Genomic DNA, 17,306 nt, shown 5'->3' on the forward strand with positions numbered 1-17,306 from the left:
TCATCCCCATTCTGTGGATGAGGAAACCAGGATTACACATAGCTACATAAAGTGGTGGTGCTGGGGTTTGAACCCATGTTTGTCTGTTTCCAGAACTAAAGCTCTTAACCACCATGAATCATAAAGAAAAATTAGTTCATAGAGATGTGTTGAAGTCATGTTTCTTGATCAGATAAAATAGTTTGTTGGTGAGATAGTCATTGTTCATAGAGACTTTATTATGTCCTGACGTGGGGCCCAAATTCTTTTCCAAACTACAAAAGCTTTCTCATACCCGCAGTGCAAGCATGTGCCACCCCCCTTGCTTTACATAAAACCAAACCTTAGACAGTTTCTCTACTTTGGTTCTAAAGGCAGTGTTAAGGTTTTATTTGCCGAAATTTAAATCACTGACCCTTTCAAAAAGACTCATATATATAGATAGATAGATACAGTGGCTTTTTAAAAAATTAATTTGTTCCGAATATGCCAATAGGGAAGTATAGTGTATTAAAAGTTCTGAGAAGTCCTTCAGGAAATGAACCTGTGTCACTTGGTTTAACAGTAGTTTTTTCCTGAACTGATTTCTGCCACAGAACCTTTCTCCCTCCTCCATGCCTTGGAATCTGCATTCCTTGCAATACCCTTTAGGGTGTGTTAGACGGCCACAAAGGACTCACCATTCTGTCGACACACTGCCCTCTGTCATGCCTCTGTCACTTTGCACTTGGAGTCCCTTCTTCCTTCTCTTTTCCATCTGGATGAACTGTTACTCGCCCTTCAAGAAACAGTTCAAATGTAACCCTCTCCATGAAGTCTTTCCCAGCTTTCACAGATTGTCTCTCCTTCCCGTTCTCATTGCATTGAGACTTCTACTGCAGAACTCATACTTTTTCATGATATTTTCTTGTTGGTCTCTCACACTAGATTGTTTCCTTAAGAGTAATGACCATGTTTTATTTCTCTTTATTAACACCTGTAGCTCTGACTGGCACTTAGCAGGTGCTCACTACATGTTTGTTGAAGGAATGAATGAAGATGAGGAAACTGAGGCTCAGACTGTTTAAGCAACTTAAGGTCGCATGGCTATCTCACAGCAGAATTGGGATTCACATACAAGGTGCCTTGACTCAGAGGACACTGCTCTTGCCACTATGCAAATTCATGGCAGAAGTTCAGCTTTCTGGCCATCCATATCCCTTGGCAGACAATACTAACAAATCAAGCTCCACCAAGCCCAGACTTTTGCTCTGGAACTGCAAGCATCACTCTGGGAAACTACCAACAGCACGGGCCCATGAGATGATGTATATCTGCTCTCCTTGTCCTGCTCTACAATGCCTTCCTATCAAATCATTTTTGTGGGCATGGGGCATGGCAGAGTGGCTGTTGACTGTAGAGTTCCCCCACTGCTCTGCTAAAGACAAGCCACCCTGAACTGGCTCTGGGTGGCTTAACAACCTCTGTTCACCTTCAGGGAGACCCTAAAGTGGGGAGCTAAAGGCTCCTAAATTTATCTGTATCTGCCCCAATGCCTCCGGTTATTCCTAAATCCTGATTTGGAAAAGCTGCTGTCCCTTGGCACATGGATGCTAGAGCACATTGTGCTTCCCACCCATTCATACGCCAAGGTTTGCTCAAATATTTTCCCCTTTAATTTTGTAGAGGCAGTATTGGAATATTTACAAATAAATGATAGGGAAAGCCTACAAACACAGCAGCCTAGAAACAATCCAGCTTATAGAGCATAAATATTTGATCACCAAGGTCTTGCCTAAGACTGGTTTGGCTGACACAAAACTCATGGAGCATACCACCCATTCTCCTTTTACTTGCTGCAGTAATCTCTGGAGCTCATCACCCCAAATCCTCCACTTCCGCCCCACTTTTCTTTGCTTTTCCCTCCTCAGCCCCTTGGCTCAGAAGAGGCTGTTTGTTCTATGACCAAGAGGATAGTAGATCACTAAAAGATTAAGGGGCTTTGAGGCACCTTCCCTCTCGCCCCTCCTGGAAAGAGAAAAGTATGGTTTTTCTTGCTGCTGTTAGCTTCTACAGCTCAAGACCCATCATAATTTATACCAAAATAACTTTCTCGGATGTCGCGGTCCTAGAGATGTATAACATGGACAAGGATGCTTTTCTATTTTCAACAAATTTGGATGACTAGCTAGAATGTAAAAAATAGCTAATATTTATTGAGCACTGAACCCTATACCAGATAGTGTGCTAATGCTTTTTGTTAATAATCTCATGTACTCTTCACTATGTTTTCATACTATAGATACCATTCTAATCCTCATTAGAGAAAATTGAGGCTTAGGATAACTTGCCTACTGGCACATAGAAGGTGGCACAGTCTGGATTCAAATGCAGATCTGACTCTGAAGTCCACGACCTTGACTATATTCTTCTAACAATTAGAACTGTCCAGTAACGGAAGGGGTCACTTTGGCAGGTAATGCTTCGGGAAGGTATTTAATCAGGAATTGAACAAATAGTATTCACTTAAAATCGGCTCTACCAAAAAAGCTCACTCTGTATCAGTGGTGATTTTCTATTCGCCAGTAGAATAGCTTCTTATTAGTCCCCATTCTCTTCACATCAACATCATCATTTCTAACTAGCAATTACTATGTGTCAGGCAGCTATCTGAGCAGTATTACTTACATTAACTCATTTACTCACAACAACCCTATGAAGCAGGTATTATTATCCCCATTTTATAAATGAGGAAACTGAAAAGTAAAGTGACTTGTCCAGGGTCACACTGCAAATAAATAACAGAGCTGGGACTGTAACCCAATCATCTGGCTTTAAACCATTTTCTTAGCTCTACATTGTAGTGTCTCTTAATATTGGATACATGTACCATACTCTTTTTAAAAATCCATCTTTTTATCAGAGATAAAATATATATTTGTTATAAAAAAGGTCATGTAACACAGAAATATATTAAGGAAAGTTGAAAGTCTCTCATATTCCCGTGTCCTAGAGAATTACGGTTATCTTCACTAACTACATATTTTCATATATTTGTGGATTATACCATATATAACGCTCACTAATATTTTTTTCATATTTTTACCCCTAACAATATGTAGGGGTAATATCTGCAATATTTTCCTTGACTCTTCCAAGCTCTACTTCATGCTTTTGAATGACTATATTATATGGGCATGAACATGAACCTTATTAAATGGACAATAAACACATCCGTATTTCTACTGGTTGACATTTGAGTTTTTTCAACTGTTCTGCTATCATAAAAAAAAATCTACAAGGAAGACATATGTGTGTGTGTATACACTTGTGTAAGTTTTTCAAAAGACAGATTCCTAAAAGTGCTACTTCAGAGTCAACGGACACATACTTTTAAGCACTCTGTTAACTTTTGCCAAAATGCCCATCAAAAAGGAGTATCGACAAACAGTCCCATCAACAGAGTACTGAGAGGGTTGGTCTCCTCATGCCTTTGACAGAACTGAGTTTGTACTACCTGTATTTTTCATTACCACCAATACAATATATTAGAAGTAGTATTTCGTGCTTTGAATTTTTAAATTCTGATTGAGGTTTGATATCCTAGTTTGTGTGTATTAACCATTTGCATCTCTTCTTCGAACTGCCCCTTCACGTCTTTTGTGACAATGAGATCGACCACTCCTCTGAAACTTTCTCCTCCTATGAGTTCCTCTCTCTTCTTTTCTGACTCTCCTAATTCTCTAAAGACTCTTTCTGAGTCTCTCCGTTCCTCCTTCTGCATGGTCCCTAGATAAGATGACAACGATACAATAATTAGAAGAATTAACATTTCACATAAGCTTACTATGTGTCATACATTACGTAAAGCACTTCTAATAGCATGTGAAAAAAATTATTCACAGTTTTTTAGATGAAGAAAGACAGATACAGTATATCTCACCGTCAGTGGGAAAGTTCAGATTTGGGCCCTGTTTTGATTCCAAATCACCACATATATTCTCTCCCAAATAAGACGTGTTCTCTAAAGTTCTTTCCTAAGCCTCCTTGTGTCACATACACATATTCCATGGGTTTTTTTATCCATTCCCTTAACTTCAGAATCAATCTATCTTGAGCTCTTGGTCCATACAGCTCATTAGATATTACCAAGTATATGTACTGCGGGTAACTCAAACTTAACACCTCTAAAACGTAAATCATCATCTTCCTCAGACCCCCTCAACATCCTCCGGATGATCTCCTGCCACTACGATCTCACTTAATAGCACTGCCATTCACCCAGTTGCCCAACCTAGCAACATCAAACCACCTTTGACGCCATTACTCCTCGTTTCATTGGTTCCAAGGTCTTGTTGCTACAGACTCCAAACTGTTTTCCAATCCATCCTCTCCACATCCCTTCTACTGTGGCTTTAGATAATTAAGGCTCTCAACATCATTCTCTCAGACTGTAGTATTTACCTCCTAACTCTTCTCCTTAGATCCCTAAAATCTATTCTTCCTCCATTGCTGTTAGATAACTCTAACAGCCAATAGTTGATCTAAATAGTTCTAAAGCCAATAGTTGATCATGTCGCATCCCGCTCAAAATTCTTTGATAACTGCCTTCTGTCTAGTGAATAAACTCTAAAGTCCTTAGCATGGCACATAATCTGGCCCCAATTTCTTTCCAAACTCATCTTCAGCGTGTTCCCACTCATGTACCTAAACTGCAACCACTCAAGGCCACTTGCTTTTCCTCAGAGATAGCAGGTGTCTCCATGCCACTGTGCTTCTGTTTGTGCTACTTGCGATGCCCTCCTCTGGCTTCTTTTCTACCTGCTGATCGTCTACTTTTCTTTGAAGACCCAGCACCCTGCCCCCAGCCGTACACACAGTTTCCACTCACATTTCCAGCCTCACAATTTATTACTTGTCCTCTTTGTTTACACTTCTATTAAAGCTTTACTACAGACTAACTCGTAAACTGGTCATGGGTGTCTGTTTTCCTGAAAGGACTATATCTTAAACACATTAGTATCTCTAGTGCTTAGAAGGAGCTTGGTTATATACATGATTAAGTACACATCAGTGATTTAGATAAAAGTTAGACAAAACCACCTCAAAATTTACTTCCAAATCCGAGATTTTCTGTGCCTTTTCTATACACCAAAATCTTACTCGAGGCCCTTGCAACTATCATTTAACCTGGGCATTAACTCCTATTTCCAGAGGCCAGTTCTGCTTTCCCTCCTTTCGCGGAGGCTTCCGATTTGGGCTCCTAGCAATGACAGTCCAGTGAGCGCTGTTGCTGCCTTTCCAGAGAAGGTGGGGTAAAAAGCACAAGGGCACACCAGAAAACTAGCAGAGGTCCGGGACATCTGGGATGGATTATTCCAGCGAGATGCTGAAGCAAAGAGAACAATTCTTACACTGGAATTTTTTTTTTTTTTGACATTTGGGCTTTGGCAGTTGCTCCTACAGCTTTGCTCAGCAGTTCTTGAGGAATGAGATATGGGCTTGTTTCAGGGAAAGAAAAGCTTTTATTGACTCGATTCCTGCTACAGTAGAGTCCTTCAAAAGCCTTTTCTCTTCCCTGTACATGGACTTCTACGGTAGGTCTAGGTTTCTTTATCATTAACAGAAAGAAGAATTAGTCTCCAGGCACCAAAAGGAACTCAGGCCACCTGGGGTTTGAACCAGGTTATACCCATGCCTTCTAATTTCTCCTCCTCCCATGATTCTTTTCAAATCATGGACAAGGAATAGTTAAAGACTAAAAAGAAAAGCAAACTCTGGCTACTGAGGGAATAGATTCACTCCAACTATTCTTTGCTTTCTCTTTTTAAACACAAGGTCAGTAGAACTTTTGTTCCAGTTTTGAGGAAACATCATGCATTTCTCCCCTGAAATTACATGTTTCGTTCTTTTAGTTTCATTATGGTTTCCTTCAAAGCACAAAATGTACTTTGGATCTGTTCAAATTCTCAATCTAATTCTCAAACATACAGCATATGGTACTACTGCCTAACAAACAGTGATCCCTGATTTCGGATGTTCTGACCTATTTCCCTAGAAGCAAAAGGCAGTGTGCTGCAGAAGAGGGAGGTCAGGGCATCTGGTAACGTTTACTGAGCACGTACTCTGCCAGGCACCGCCCTTCGCATGTTATATACATTGTTTAATTTAAAAACCACAAAGACTCTATGTGGTATACTAGTGATGGAGAAAGCAAGGCTTAAGGAGGTTAAATGATTTACATAAGGTCACATACTTAGTCTCAGAGACAGGTGTAGATGACAGGGCTGCCTCCAGTAACGCATACTCTTTATCCATCATTTTTAATATAAAATAATAATAGTTGGAGTGAAACACAGAAGCTTCTTACTTAAACATTCTGACTTATTATCTCTGGCATCTCAGAAAGATAGTAAATTTTATTATTATGCCAACATTCATTCAGCATTTAAGACCAGCTGTATTATGTGTGATCTCATTAATTTCTCAGAAAATCCACTTTTTGAGGAAGGTATTGTTATTTTATTAATGAATAACTAATGGCTGAAGGAGGTTAAATAACTTCACCTGGGTCAGAGAACTGAGTGTCCAAGCCTGATTTTAAATCCAGACAGTCTGCCATCACTAAGCTACAGTGCCCACAAAGAGGACATTCTGGAGTTAGAGGCCAAGGTTCAAATCTCAGCTTGAATATACCAGTCTTCAGCCCCCCATATGTAAAATGAGGCTCTGGAGACCTACCTACTGTATTCCACATGTGTATTCCCTCATTCATCAAAGTCAGAATCCCTATCATCTAGGAAAGGAAAGTGCATTTTTAAAATAAGATAGAGCTGGGTTCAAATCTTACTACACTTACCAGAAGGTGATTTTAAACAAGATACTCAAACTTTCTGAGTCTCAGTTTCATCATCTGAACACGGGCAATAAAAATATCCACCAAATAGGGTTATTTATGGATCAGAAATAGTATATGTAAATATGTAATATGATGCCAAGAAACTGGAAGTTCTGCATTATATTTATTATTAATATTTTATGGTTACAGTTCAAAAACATATACTTACATATATGCTAGCAGGCAGGGGGCAAAGTTCCCCATATACTCTCCTAAAATGAATATTACTGAGAGAGGCTAGAGAACCTTCTATTCTGGATAATGATAAAACGGGTGACAGTCTTCGGTTGGACTGCTTTAGGTGTGACTCTGACTGAAGTGGGTGGGGACAAGATGTGCTGCATAAATCTCGATGCTCATTTTGTCCCCCACTTGTTCAGTCTGGTTAGAAAGGTCAATTTTGAGCCACCTCTAGTTAACTGCAGTCAGGGTCCTAATTCTCACCCTATAACGATGCCCCTCTTTGTAAGAGAGCTCGAAGGGAAAAGCACATGACCTTTACAATCACATTTGTTTGGGTCCAAACCTCCAAGACTAAGTGAATTTAGGCAAGTTCCTTTACAGAGCATCAGGCTCCCTTCTGTCAAATGACAGCTGTCACATTGGATATTTGTGAAGATCAAACACTTTATGAACAGGACCTCACTCAGTTTCAGATGTTTAGTATACACTCAACAAATTTTAATTCTCTTCTTTCTTAGTAGAGAAGAATTCAAAGTCGACATCATTCTGAGATGAACAAAAAGCAATGATATGCCAAGGATAAAGAAGGGGGCAAGTGTGCACAAAACACTCTCTTCGGCTTAAATTCTAAACATTTAAAAAACAATCTGAAGAGGCTCTTTTATTACTAACTTTGGAGACAACTATATCCCTCTAACCAAAAAACAAACAAACAAACAAACAAACAAACAAAAAACTCGCCTTATGTTTACTGACATAGATCATGTTTATTCAGCAAGAAACTAAGTTTAACGTATCCACATTGTATCTATCGCAGGCTGTCAGCTGAGATGCAATCTTGTAGGATTTGGTTATAATGCTCAGCATTGAAAGAGATATTATAAATACTAACTATTATTACAGCTAACTCCTATAACATTGAGTTCTGGGAGACTACCGGAAATTGACTAGTTACCTCCATTATAGGATTTGGCCAAATCCATAGTACAGGTTAGCATTTTGCCTTACCAACAATAACAACAGAGGTGAATCACCCCTAACTGAATAAATCTGGGAGAGACCAAGCTATCCACATATCCACACAACCTAGTTGATGGCCAGGGTTAGAACTCACCTCTGCACTAGGGTAAGGATGTTTTTAGTGTCTCGGCTTTTACTGTGCTCACTTCCATATAAAAGGATTTGAATCATCAGACACTGTAGGCAAGTTGAGAAATATTAATAGGTTAAAGAGATCGCAAGCACCTTAATTATAAACCAAACTCAGGAGCGCACCAGTGGGACTGAGATGTCACAAGTTTGCATTTGAAATGCTTGTACGTTTCCTCCCAGTTCCCTCACAAGGAAGAAATGGAGTCTGAATTGAAGGCAGCTCTGTGCCCCTCATACTGTATGTACATTATTCCACTTCACTGCACCTACCACTGCCATATGTGGCTGTGGATAACCGAAGTAACAGGGCTCAAAACTGACAGCATCCTTACTTAAAACATGGCTGCAGTGTGGTTTCCATCAGAATTTTCCAAATAGCTGTAACTAAGTGGATGGATAAAAATGAAATCAGTGTTGTGTCTCAAATTTTAATGCTATATCACTTTACTCTTAGGCAGTTTTCCACTGTAAATTTTGTTGCTGATCTCTCTTTGCAATTAAGGTGGTATAACAGATTTATCCTCCCATCTGAAACAACCCCAAAAAAGAAAAAGTAGACAAAATATATAAAACGATCTTCAAAACACTGACTATAAGGCAGCAAACGACAGTGATCCCTGAGAGAGGGTAAACAAGTGAGAGAAACTTTATGATTGTCCCAGATTACTGCTTCAATTGTGGTCCTAGGCCATGACGCAGGGAAGGGAACAGAGTTGGAGCTCAGCAGATTCCCTGAATTGAGAGTATAGAGCTCAGAGTCCAACGAGACTCTCAGGGCAGAGTAACAGAGACTGAATAGCTGCACAGAAAAGAGCCAGGAATGTCTGCAGTGGGTCGAGTATTCAGCAGAGTGCCGATTAGCATATATATGTGAAAAAATTGAGACAATCATCTGAAAGGACTGGACAGAACAGTGCCCCAGAGCTTACCCAGGGCCAGGCATAGGGCCTGTTCTCACTAGCCACACTGGAATGCCTCACTGTTCGGAGAACTTTGGATTAGGGTACTCAGAAGGCTTTGCCTCAGTAATAGAGCATAATTAGCCCTTGACTAAATGCTGCTCTAGGCTTAAAAGGAAGACCTAAACCTGAAAGAACCAAACTGTAATTTAACTGTATTTCAGAACAAAGTTTAAGAATACTTATAGGAACGCAGAAATAGTCAACATTCAACAAGTTAAAATATACAGTGTCTGGCATCTAAACAAATATTACAAAGCATGCAGAGAAGAAGAAAAATGTGATCCATAAGAAAAATCAGTCGAAACCAACTCAAAACTGACACAGGTATTAGACTCAGCAGAGAAGTATACTAAAACTATTATTTTTAACTTTATTCCATGTGTTTAAAAAAAAAAAGGTAAGTGGAGGGCTGAAAAAAATTTTTAAAGACCCAAATCAAACTTCTGGAAATGAAAATTACAATATCTGATAGGAAAAATATACTAGATGAGATTAAGATCAAGTTTGACATTGGAGAATACAAAATTAGTTAACATGAAGGCACAGTAACAGAAATTATCCATAAAGAAAAATCATAGATTATATCAATACGTACAGAAAAAAGTTTACAATAGCCGATGTCCATTCCTAATTAAAAAAAAAAAAATTCTCAGCAAACCAAGAGTAGAAGGAAACTTCCTCAATCTGATAAAGAGTCTCTACAAAAAAATCTACAGCTAACAACAAACCTAATGATGAAAGACTAAATTCTTTTCTCCTGAAAACAGGAATTAGACAAGGATGCCTATTCTCACCACTTCTATTCAACATTGTACTAGATGTTCTAGCCAGTGCAATAAGTCAAGAAAAAGAAATATAAGGCATCCAAATTGAGATGAAAAAGTAAACCTTTATTTGCAGATGACATGATCATCTATGTAGCAAATCTGGTGGAATCTATAAAACAGCTACTAGAACTAACAAGTGAGCTTAGCGAGGTCATGGAATACAATATTATTATATTAAAATATCAATTGTATTTCTATATACTAGCATCAATCAATCAGAATTTGAAATTCCAAAATGATACACTTAAAATAATATCCAAAACATGAAATAATTATGAACGAATCTAAGAAAATATGCACAAGACCTATACATTGAAAACTATAAAATATTACTGGGAGAAATTAAAGATGATCTACACAAATGGAGTAACACAATGTGTTCATGGGTGAGAAGACTCAATATTGTTAAGATGTCTATTCGCCCTAAACTGATCTATACAGTTAACATAATATCAATCAAAATCCCAGCAGGTCTTTTGTAGAAACTGATATAGTGAGTCTAAAATTCTTATGGAAACACAAAGAACAACATTGAAAAAGAAGAACGAAATTGAAGGACTAAGACTACCTGATTTCAAGACTTGCTTTAAAACTATACTAATCAACACAGTATGATATTGACATAAAGATAGACAAACAGATCAATGGAACAGAAGAGAGTCCATAAATAATCATGCACACACACATGTCGATTTTTGACAAAGGTACAAAGGTAAGTAAGTAGAGAAAGGAATGTCCTTTCAATAAAAATGGTAGAGAACAACTGGATGTCCATATGCAAAAAACAAATAAACTGGGATCCATTTCTTGTACCATAAAGGAAAATTAACTTGAATGGATTATAGACCTAAATGTTAAACCTAAAACTATAAAAAAAATCTAGAAGAAAATACAGGAGAAAAATCTTTGTGCTTGGGTTAGGCGAAGATTTCTTTGATAAAACACCAAAAATGTAATCCATAAAAAAACAAATTGACAAATTGAATTTCATTAAATTTTAAAACTTCTGCTCTTCATAAGACACTATAAAAAGACAAACTATAGGTGGAGAGAAAATATTTGCAAATCATATATCTAATAAGGAACCTGTATCTAGAATATATAAGAAATTGAGAAGTCAATCACATGAAATCAAACAACAAATTTAAAATGGGCAAAAGATTTAGGCAGACACTTCACCAAAGAACGTATACAAATGAATAAGTGCATGAAAAATATGCTCAAGGAAAACATAAATTAAAACCATAATAATATACCATTATGATTGGTTTTACAATGGTATATTACATACCTATTAGAGGGGTAGAATTGTAATTAATTACAAATGAGGATGAAGAAACTTTTGGGGGTGACTGACATTATCTTGATTGTGGTAATGGTTTCACTGCAACAACTTTTGCTTCAGGAGCAGATTTCAAACCCCAAAATGGCATCTATTAGCATAGTCTATTACAGAAACTTCATCACCAGCATCCTATTGCTAGTGAATATCCAGTATGAGGATTGTGTTCTGACCTCGAAACAACAGCCCTACTGTCAAGATGCCTTTCAATTCCTTTCCTCCTTTCTGAACTGGGATGTTGGAATAGGGCTGTCTAAAGCCCTAAGGATAAAAGCTGATCAACAAAGATGCAGTCCCTCCTTACCCCTACAATATCCTAAATATCCAAGTTGAATTCCTATTTCAAATGAAGGCTGTAGCCATTCCATCGAACATTCATTGCCAAGTAAAAACCTAAACGAGGCTTTCCTTTCATTGATTTTGTGTGGAATAAGGTAATACCTTACAAGGTATATGCTGGAGTCTTTTGCCATTTCAGGAAAGTTGTCTTCAATGATATTTTTGAATATTGTTTCTATTCCAAGTATTATAGCTCTTCTTCAGAAATACATACTATTTTTTGGAAATACATACAATACTTTATTAGATCCCTCTTTCCTTTTCCTTTGCATTCTTGGAGACTTTTTCATGTTTGTCAAGTTTTTGTTTGTTTGTTTTAGTTTTTTCACTCATTCATTATTTATTTATTTTTGCTGACTATTACAATTCTAGATTTGGGAAATATTGCTCAACATCACTACAATATATTAAGACTCCCTTCTCTATTTTCAGTGTGGATTTGAATTTTATTAGATTTGTTGTTTCTCTGAAAGTTCTTCTTATTTCACTCAGCATTTTAATGTCATCTCAACTTTTGGTCTCAGACTGTCATCCTTTCATTAACTTAAAGTTTTCTCTCCTGACAGGTTTCTGATCCCATCACATAGATGCCATCTATATGTTCATGCTTCCCTTGAGGAAGCCATTCTGATTCCTATAACTTATATTCGTAAGGTTTTATTTTTTTCTGCATCTTCAAAATGAAGTCCCCTTTCTCTTGTTATTCACTATTTTCATACTTATTTTCTGATTAGTTAGTTAACTTGAAATGAGATAAAAATTTCTCCAGACCTGATGTTTGCCAATGTACATGTGTCAACTGCTTTTGACTCCACCCTCGGCTCACTTGAATATTGGTTGCTCTTTACTAACTTTTCCTCTATATGAGTTTTGTTTAGAGACATCGCTACTGATCTTACCTAACCTTTAGCTTTGGTCTATCAGTATCCTGGTTGACTGGTTGAACAACTGTTTGGTCACACCTCTTGCCACATCCTACTACTAAGGAATAAACTTCCAGGGTTGTCTGACCCCTGGAAGGGGGATCAGTGCTTGAGTAAGGATGGCTATGTCAGGTGTTCCTGATTCTACCCAACCTTGGGTGCTTTCGACAAGATTCTGCCACTGTCATAGCTAGATTCCAAGACTGAGTGTTAGTCTTTTAAGACTCTGGTCCAGGTATGGACACGACAAAAATTTCTGTATCATGTTCTCTCCCTCAGCACATCTGAGAAAGTGAAAACTTTTCAAAAGAGAATACTTTAAATTAAAAAAAAAAAAAGAATAAGAAAGAAGGAGGTAAAAGAGAGATGGATAGGAAGGAAGAGAGGGAAGGAAAGGGAGGGATGGGGAGGGAAGGAAACTCTCTCTGTCTCTGTCTGTCTCTGTCTCTGTGTCTCTGTGTCTCTGTCTCTGTCTCTGTCTCTCTCTGTCTCTCTGTCTCTCTGTCTCTTTCTCTCTCCCCCGCCCCTTCCCCTAACAAAACCAGCCAGTATTCACCTTCCTTAGCAGATGAATTGCCTGTCTGAAGTCTCCTTTGGCAAAACTGATCCTGCCCATGTTATAAAACGTTTCAGCCACTTTCTCACTGTAGTTACCATAGCTGATGATCCGAGATTTCAATGAGGCCTTGAGCAGTCTGTGTGCCTCCTAGGGAATTAAAAAAAAATTTTCTTTTAATTAGCCTAGCAATTAGGAAGGAACACTCAGGTTCTATTCCATGAGCCCTATGTAGCAGGTGCTCTACCCCACACAGACATAATCCACCAGGAGAAGTCAGTTACGATGTGTCACCTAAATAATTTGTTTCTATGAAGGATTAAAGTTCCAAGTTTATAATTAATAATAGTTAATTCATATGTATAATATTATTTAACCTTTGTGGCTACTCTATGAGAGAGGAACTATTATTATACTCTTTTTATAGAAGAAATGGAAATAAGAGCTGAGCATCTTGTCCAAGATCACACAGCCTGTAGTTGGCAGTTTCAGGATTCAAACAAGACAGTCTAAATTCCGTAGCCCTTGCTCTTTTTTCTCAAACTACTTTTTATTTTGAAAAACTGTAAATCTTCAGAAAAACTGAAAGAATAGTAAGATGAATATCCATAATATTTTCACTGGATTTGCCCATGGCTATCATTTTGCAACACGTGCTTTATTGCATCCTCTCTCTAAAAAAATTACATGCATATATAATATTAGCTATATTATATATACTTTATACATATATACACACACACATTTTTGTTGAAAATAAGCAATTAAGATACTTTATCCCTAAAGCATATATCTTCTTAGAACAAGCACATTCTCCTATATAATTATAAAAATATTATCACTCCCAATGAATTTTATACTTATATAGTACTATTAACTAATATACACTCTACACTCAAAATTCCCAATTGTCCCAATAATGTTCTTTATAATTTTTAAAAATCTAGTATATTAAGAATCACATATTGCATTTCGTTTTCATGGATTTTTAGTCTTCTTTAATCTGTAACAGCTCTCCTGCTCTTTAGGTCTTTAATAACACTGACATTTTTTAGAAGTCCAGGCCAGTTGTCTTTCAGCCCAGCTCTTACTCTTAACTACTTACGATACAGCATATGATGTAGAACAAAATTAAGTATATATTAGAAGTTATTCATAGACCAACAGGGCTTGTTCTTGTTTAACTTCCCAATGTGCTTTCTTTAAGGCATAAAAGAGGCATAGTTATTGCTCGAATCCTCAAGAACTGCACATCACCCTCTGCCAGCATTATCTACGTTGACATTTATAAACAGAACAATCATCTGGAAATGAGTTCAATATGTAATCGTATCCTTCATGTGTGACATGTCAGAACAAACACACATAAAAAGGATGTTAATTGCTGCTTTCCAGGAAACATGGCCAATAATTCAGGAATCTCAAGGCTCTACATTGACTTTGCATTTTTTAGAGTAGAAAAACAGGCATATCATTAGATTATTTTCCTGTTTATTTTTTCAATGTACAAGTCTTTTGCCTCCTTGGTTTATTCCTAAGTTTTTAGTTTTTTTTTTTTCTTGATGCTATTGTAAATGGGACTGTTTTCTTAATTTCCTCTTCAAATGATTTGTTATTCATGTATAGAAATACAATTGATTTTTGAATGTTGATTTTGTATCCTGCAATTTGGTTGAATTCATTAATTAGTTCAAACAGGTTATTTTAGGGTTTTCTACATATAAGATCTTTGGAGTTTTCTACATATAAGATCATGTAATCTGCAAATAGATATAATCTTACATCTTCGTTTCCAATTTGGATGCTGTTTATTTCTTTTCCTGGTCTAAGTGCTCTCGTTAATATTTCCAGTACTATGTTGATTAGAAGTGGCAAGAGTAGGCATCCTTGTCTTGCTCTTGATCTTAGAGGAAAGCTTTCAGTTTCTCACCACTAAGTTTGATGTTAGCTGTGGGCTTTTCATACATGGCCCTTATTATTCCTAGTTTGTTGAAAAGGTGTTGAATTTTGTCAAATGCTCTTGCTGCATCTTTGCAACAATCATGTGAATTCTATCTTTCATTCTGTTAACCTATCACATTGATTGCTTTCATATGTTGAACCATTCTTGCACTCCAGGGATAAATCACACGTGGTTGTCATGGTGTGTGGTCTTTGTAATATGCTGTTGAATTCAGTTTGCTAGTATTTTGTTGAGAATTTTGCACCTATATTCATCAGTAATATCGTTCTGTAGTTTTCTTGCAGTCTTTTTCTAGCTTTAGTGTCAAGGTACCACTGGCCTCATAAAGTTTGTAAGTGATCCTCCTGCTTCAACTTTTCGGAAAAGTTTGAAGAGAACTGGAGTTAATTCTTTTTTAAATCTTTAGTATAATTCACTAGCCATTTGAAGCCATTTGATCTTGGGCTTTTCTTTGTTGAGAGGTTCTTGATTACTGATTGATCTCCTTACTAGTTATAGGTCTGTTCAGATTTTCTGTCTCTTCATGGTTCAGTCTTGGTAGGTTATATGTTTCTAGGAATTTGTCCATTTTTTCTAGGTTATCCAACTTGTTGGAGTATCACTGTTCATAATAGTCTCAAAATCCTTTTAATTTCTGTGCCTTCTGTTGTAATATTTCTTCTTTCATTTTAGATTTTATTTATTTGAGTCTTTTTTTTTTCTTATTTAATCTAGCTATTCATAGGAAATAGGTTCCTGTAGCTGAGGCTCCTTTTCATTGGTTATCACAAAGTGTGCTTCTGCGGGTAGAGCAGGCTGGCTCTTTAGTTGAACCCAACTATCTTTCTCTTTGGCTTCTTTCTTATTCTGATTATTTTCCTTCATGCATTTCAGGAATTGATCTCAGATCTTAGATTGCTTAGTATGCCCAATATGTACATGAATTCTCTTGGCAAGAATCTTGCCCTGTTTGTTTACAACAATGCCAACCTCACACTGGGTAACATTTGCAGGGCATTTCTTTTTGAACAATGCCCACCAGGTCCCTTACTGTGTGTATAATACCACCTCTATTACAGATTCCCATATATGTGGTCAAATAAATAACTTCATGTTTTCTAAAAGGCCTAGAGAACATATAGCAAGTGCCTCTTCTCTTTCCTTTTGTGTTCGTCATTTTAAGGAGCTACTGGAAGATGACAGTTCTGGTCAGTGGATCTTGTTTATTTTGTATCAGTGGCAAATTAAACCTCTATTTAAAAAAAAAATTATATTCCATGGGAACACAATTCTCAAGTCTTCTGGGTTTCTGTTATGGTCCTCTAAAAAAGGCCTGGAGCCTCACTTCAGGCTTGAGTGAAAGAGAAAAGGATCCTTTTAAAAATGAATCTTCCCACAGGAAATGTGTTATAAAATTGAGCAAATTGATTCAATAGTTATTAAGCTCTTACTCTGTGCCAGTTATTGTTTCAGGCACTTGGGAAAGTGTAGTGAACAAAACAGACCAAAAACCTTGGCCTCATGGAGCTTGTTTTCCAATAGCAAAGGCGGCCTGTTCATACTCCTGCCTATGGTTTAGATTCAGAACCACATGACACTCAGATCTGATCACCTCTCTGACCAAGAGCATGGTGCACTTGGTTAGAAGCAGAAGGCCATCGGGCATTGGTACTGGTGTTTTATCACAAAGTCATGATGTTTATTGTACTAGAATAAAACAAGAAGAAGCTATGAGGCTCTAACAAAGTACTTGCACATCTTTGAAAATAAAATTAGAATATTAGATCAAGCTGTGGCATTGAGATCTCATCTCAATCTTTTAAACCAACAAAAAATATGGCCACAGTAAAAAAAAGCATTGCAAACCCCAGCTAAGTTCTTGCCTTTACAAGTGGCAATTATAAGAGAACTAAAGAAAATGTCATCATTTTAAAAAATCTTCATGTATGAAATAAAGGAAGCCTTTTCATCATTCCTGGAGAAAATCTTACTTATACTGTAATCCTGCTCTTAAATTGGTGGTCACATGGCCTGCTCTTAAATTGGTCACATGGCCACGAGAGCATGCCAGATCCATACATGTTTCTCAGTTGCCTGAGGAAATACAGAGTTCGCTTTGTCAGATCATAGTCATATGAGATCTCATGACAAATAAAGGTCTTCACTGCATTCATGCTGTACTCAATATATAAAGTTCAGGTCAAAAGAATATGAGTAATAGACT

The 17,306-nt window shown here is 37.2% G+C and overlaps 1 protein-coding gene across 1 annotated transcript in view; it reads right to left on the reverse strand.

Annotated features, from left to right (window-relative positions):
- TTC23L (tetratricopeptide repeat domain 23 like) overlaps positions 1 to 17,306 on the reverse strand; it is a 55,132-nt gene that overhangs the window by 2,763 nt on the left and 35,063 nt on the right. Inside the window, exons 10-12 of the mRNA XM_039842704.1 lie at positions 13,141 to 13,290; positions 8,154 to 8,236; positions 660 to 757 (exon numbers count right to left, since the gene is read on the reverse strand). Of these exons, the coding sequence (XP_039698638.1) occupies positions 685 to 757; positions 8,154 to 8,236; positions 13,141 to 13,290 (306 nt within the window). The 3' untranslated portion in view covers positions 660 to 684. The remainder of the gene's footprint in view (positions 1 to 659; positions 758 to 8,153; positions 8,237 to 13,140; positions 13,291 to 17,306) is intronic.

This window comes from Pteropus medius, unplaced genomic scaffold, assembly GCF_902729225.1.
Source record: "Pteropus medius unplaced genomic scaffold, Ma_sr-lr_union100, whole genome shotgun sequence".
NCBI classification, from domain to species: Eukaryota; Metazoa; Chordata; class Mammalia; order Chiroptera; family Pteropodidae; genus Pteropus; species Pteropus medius.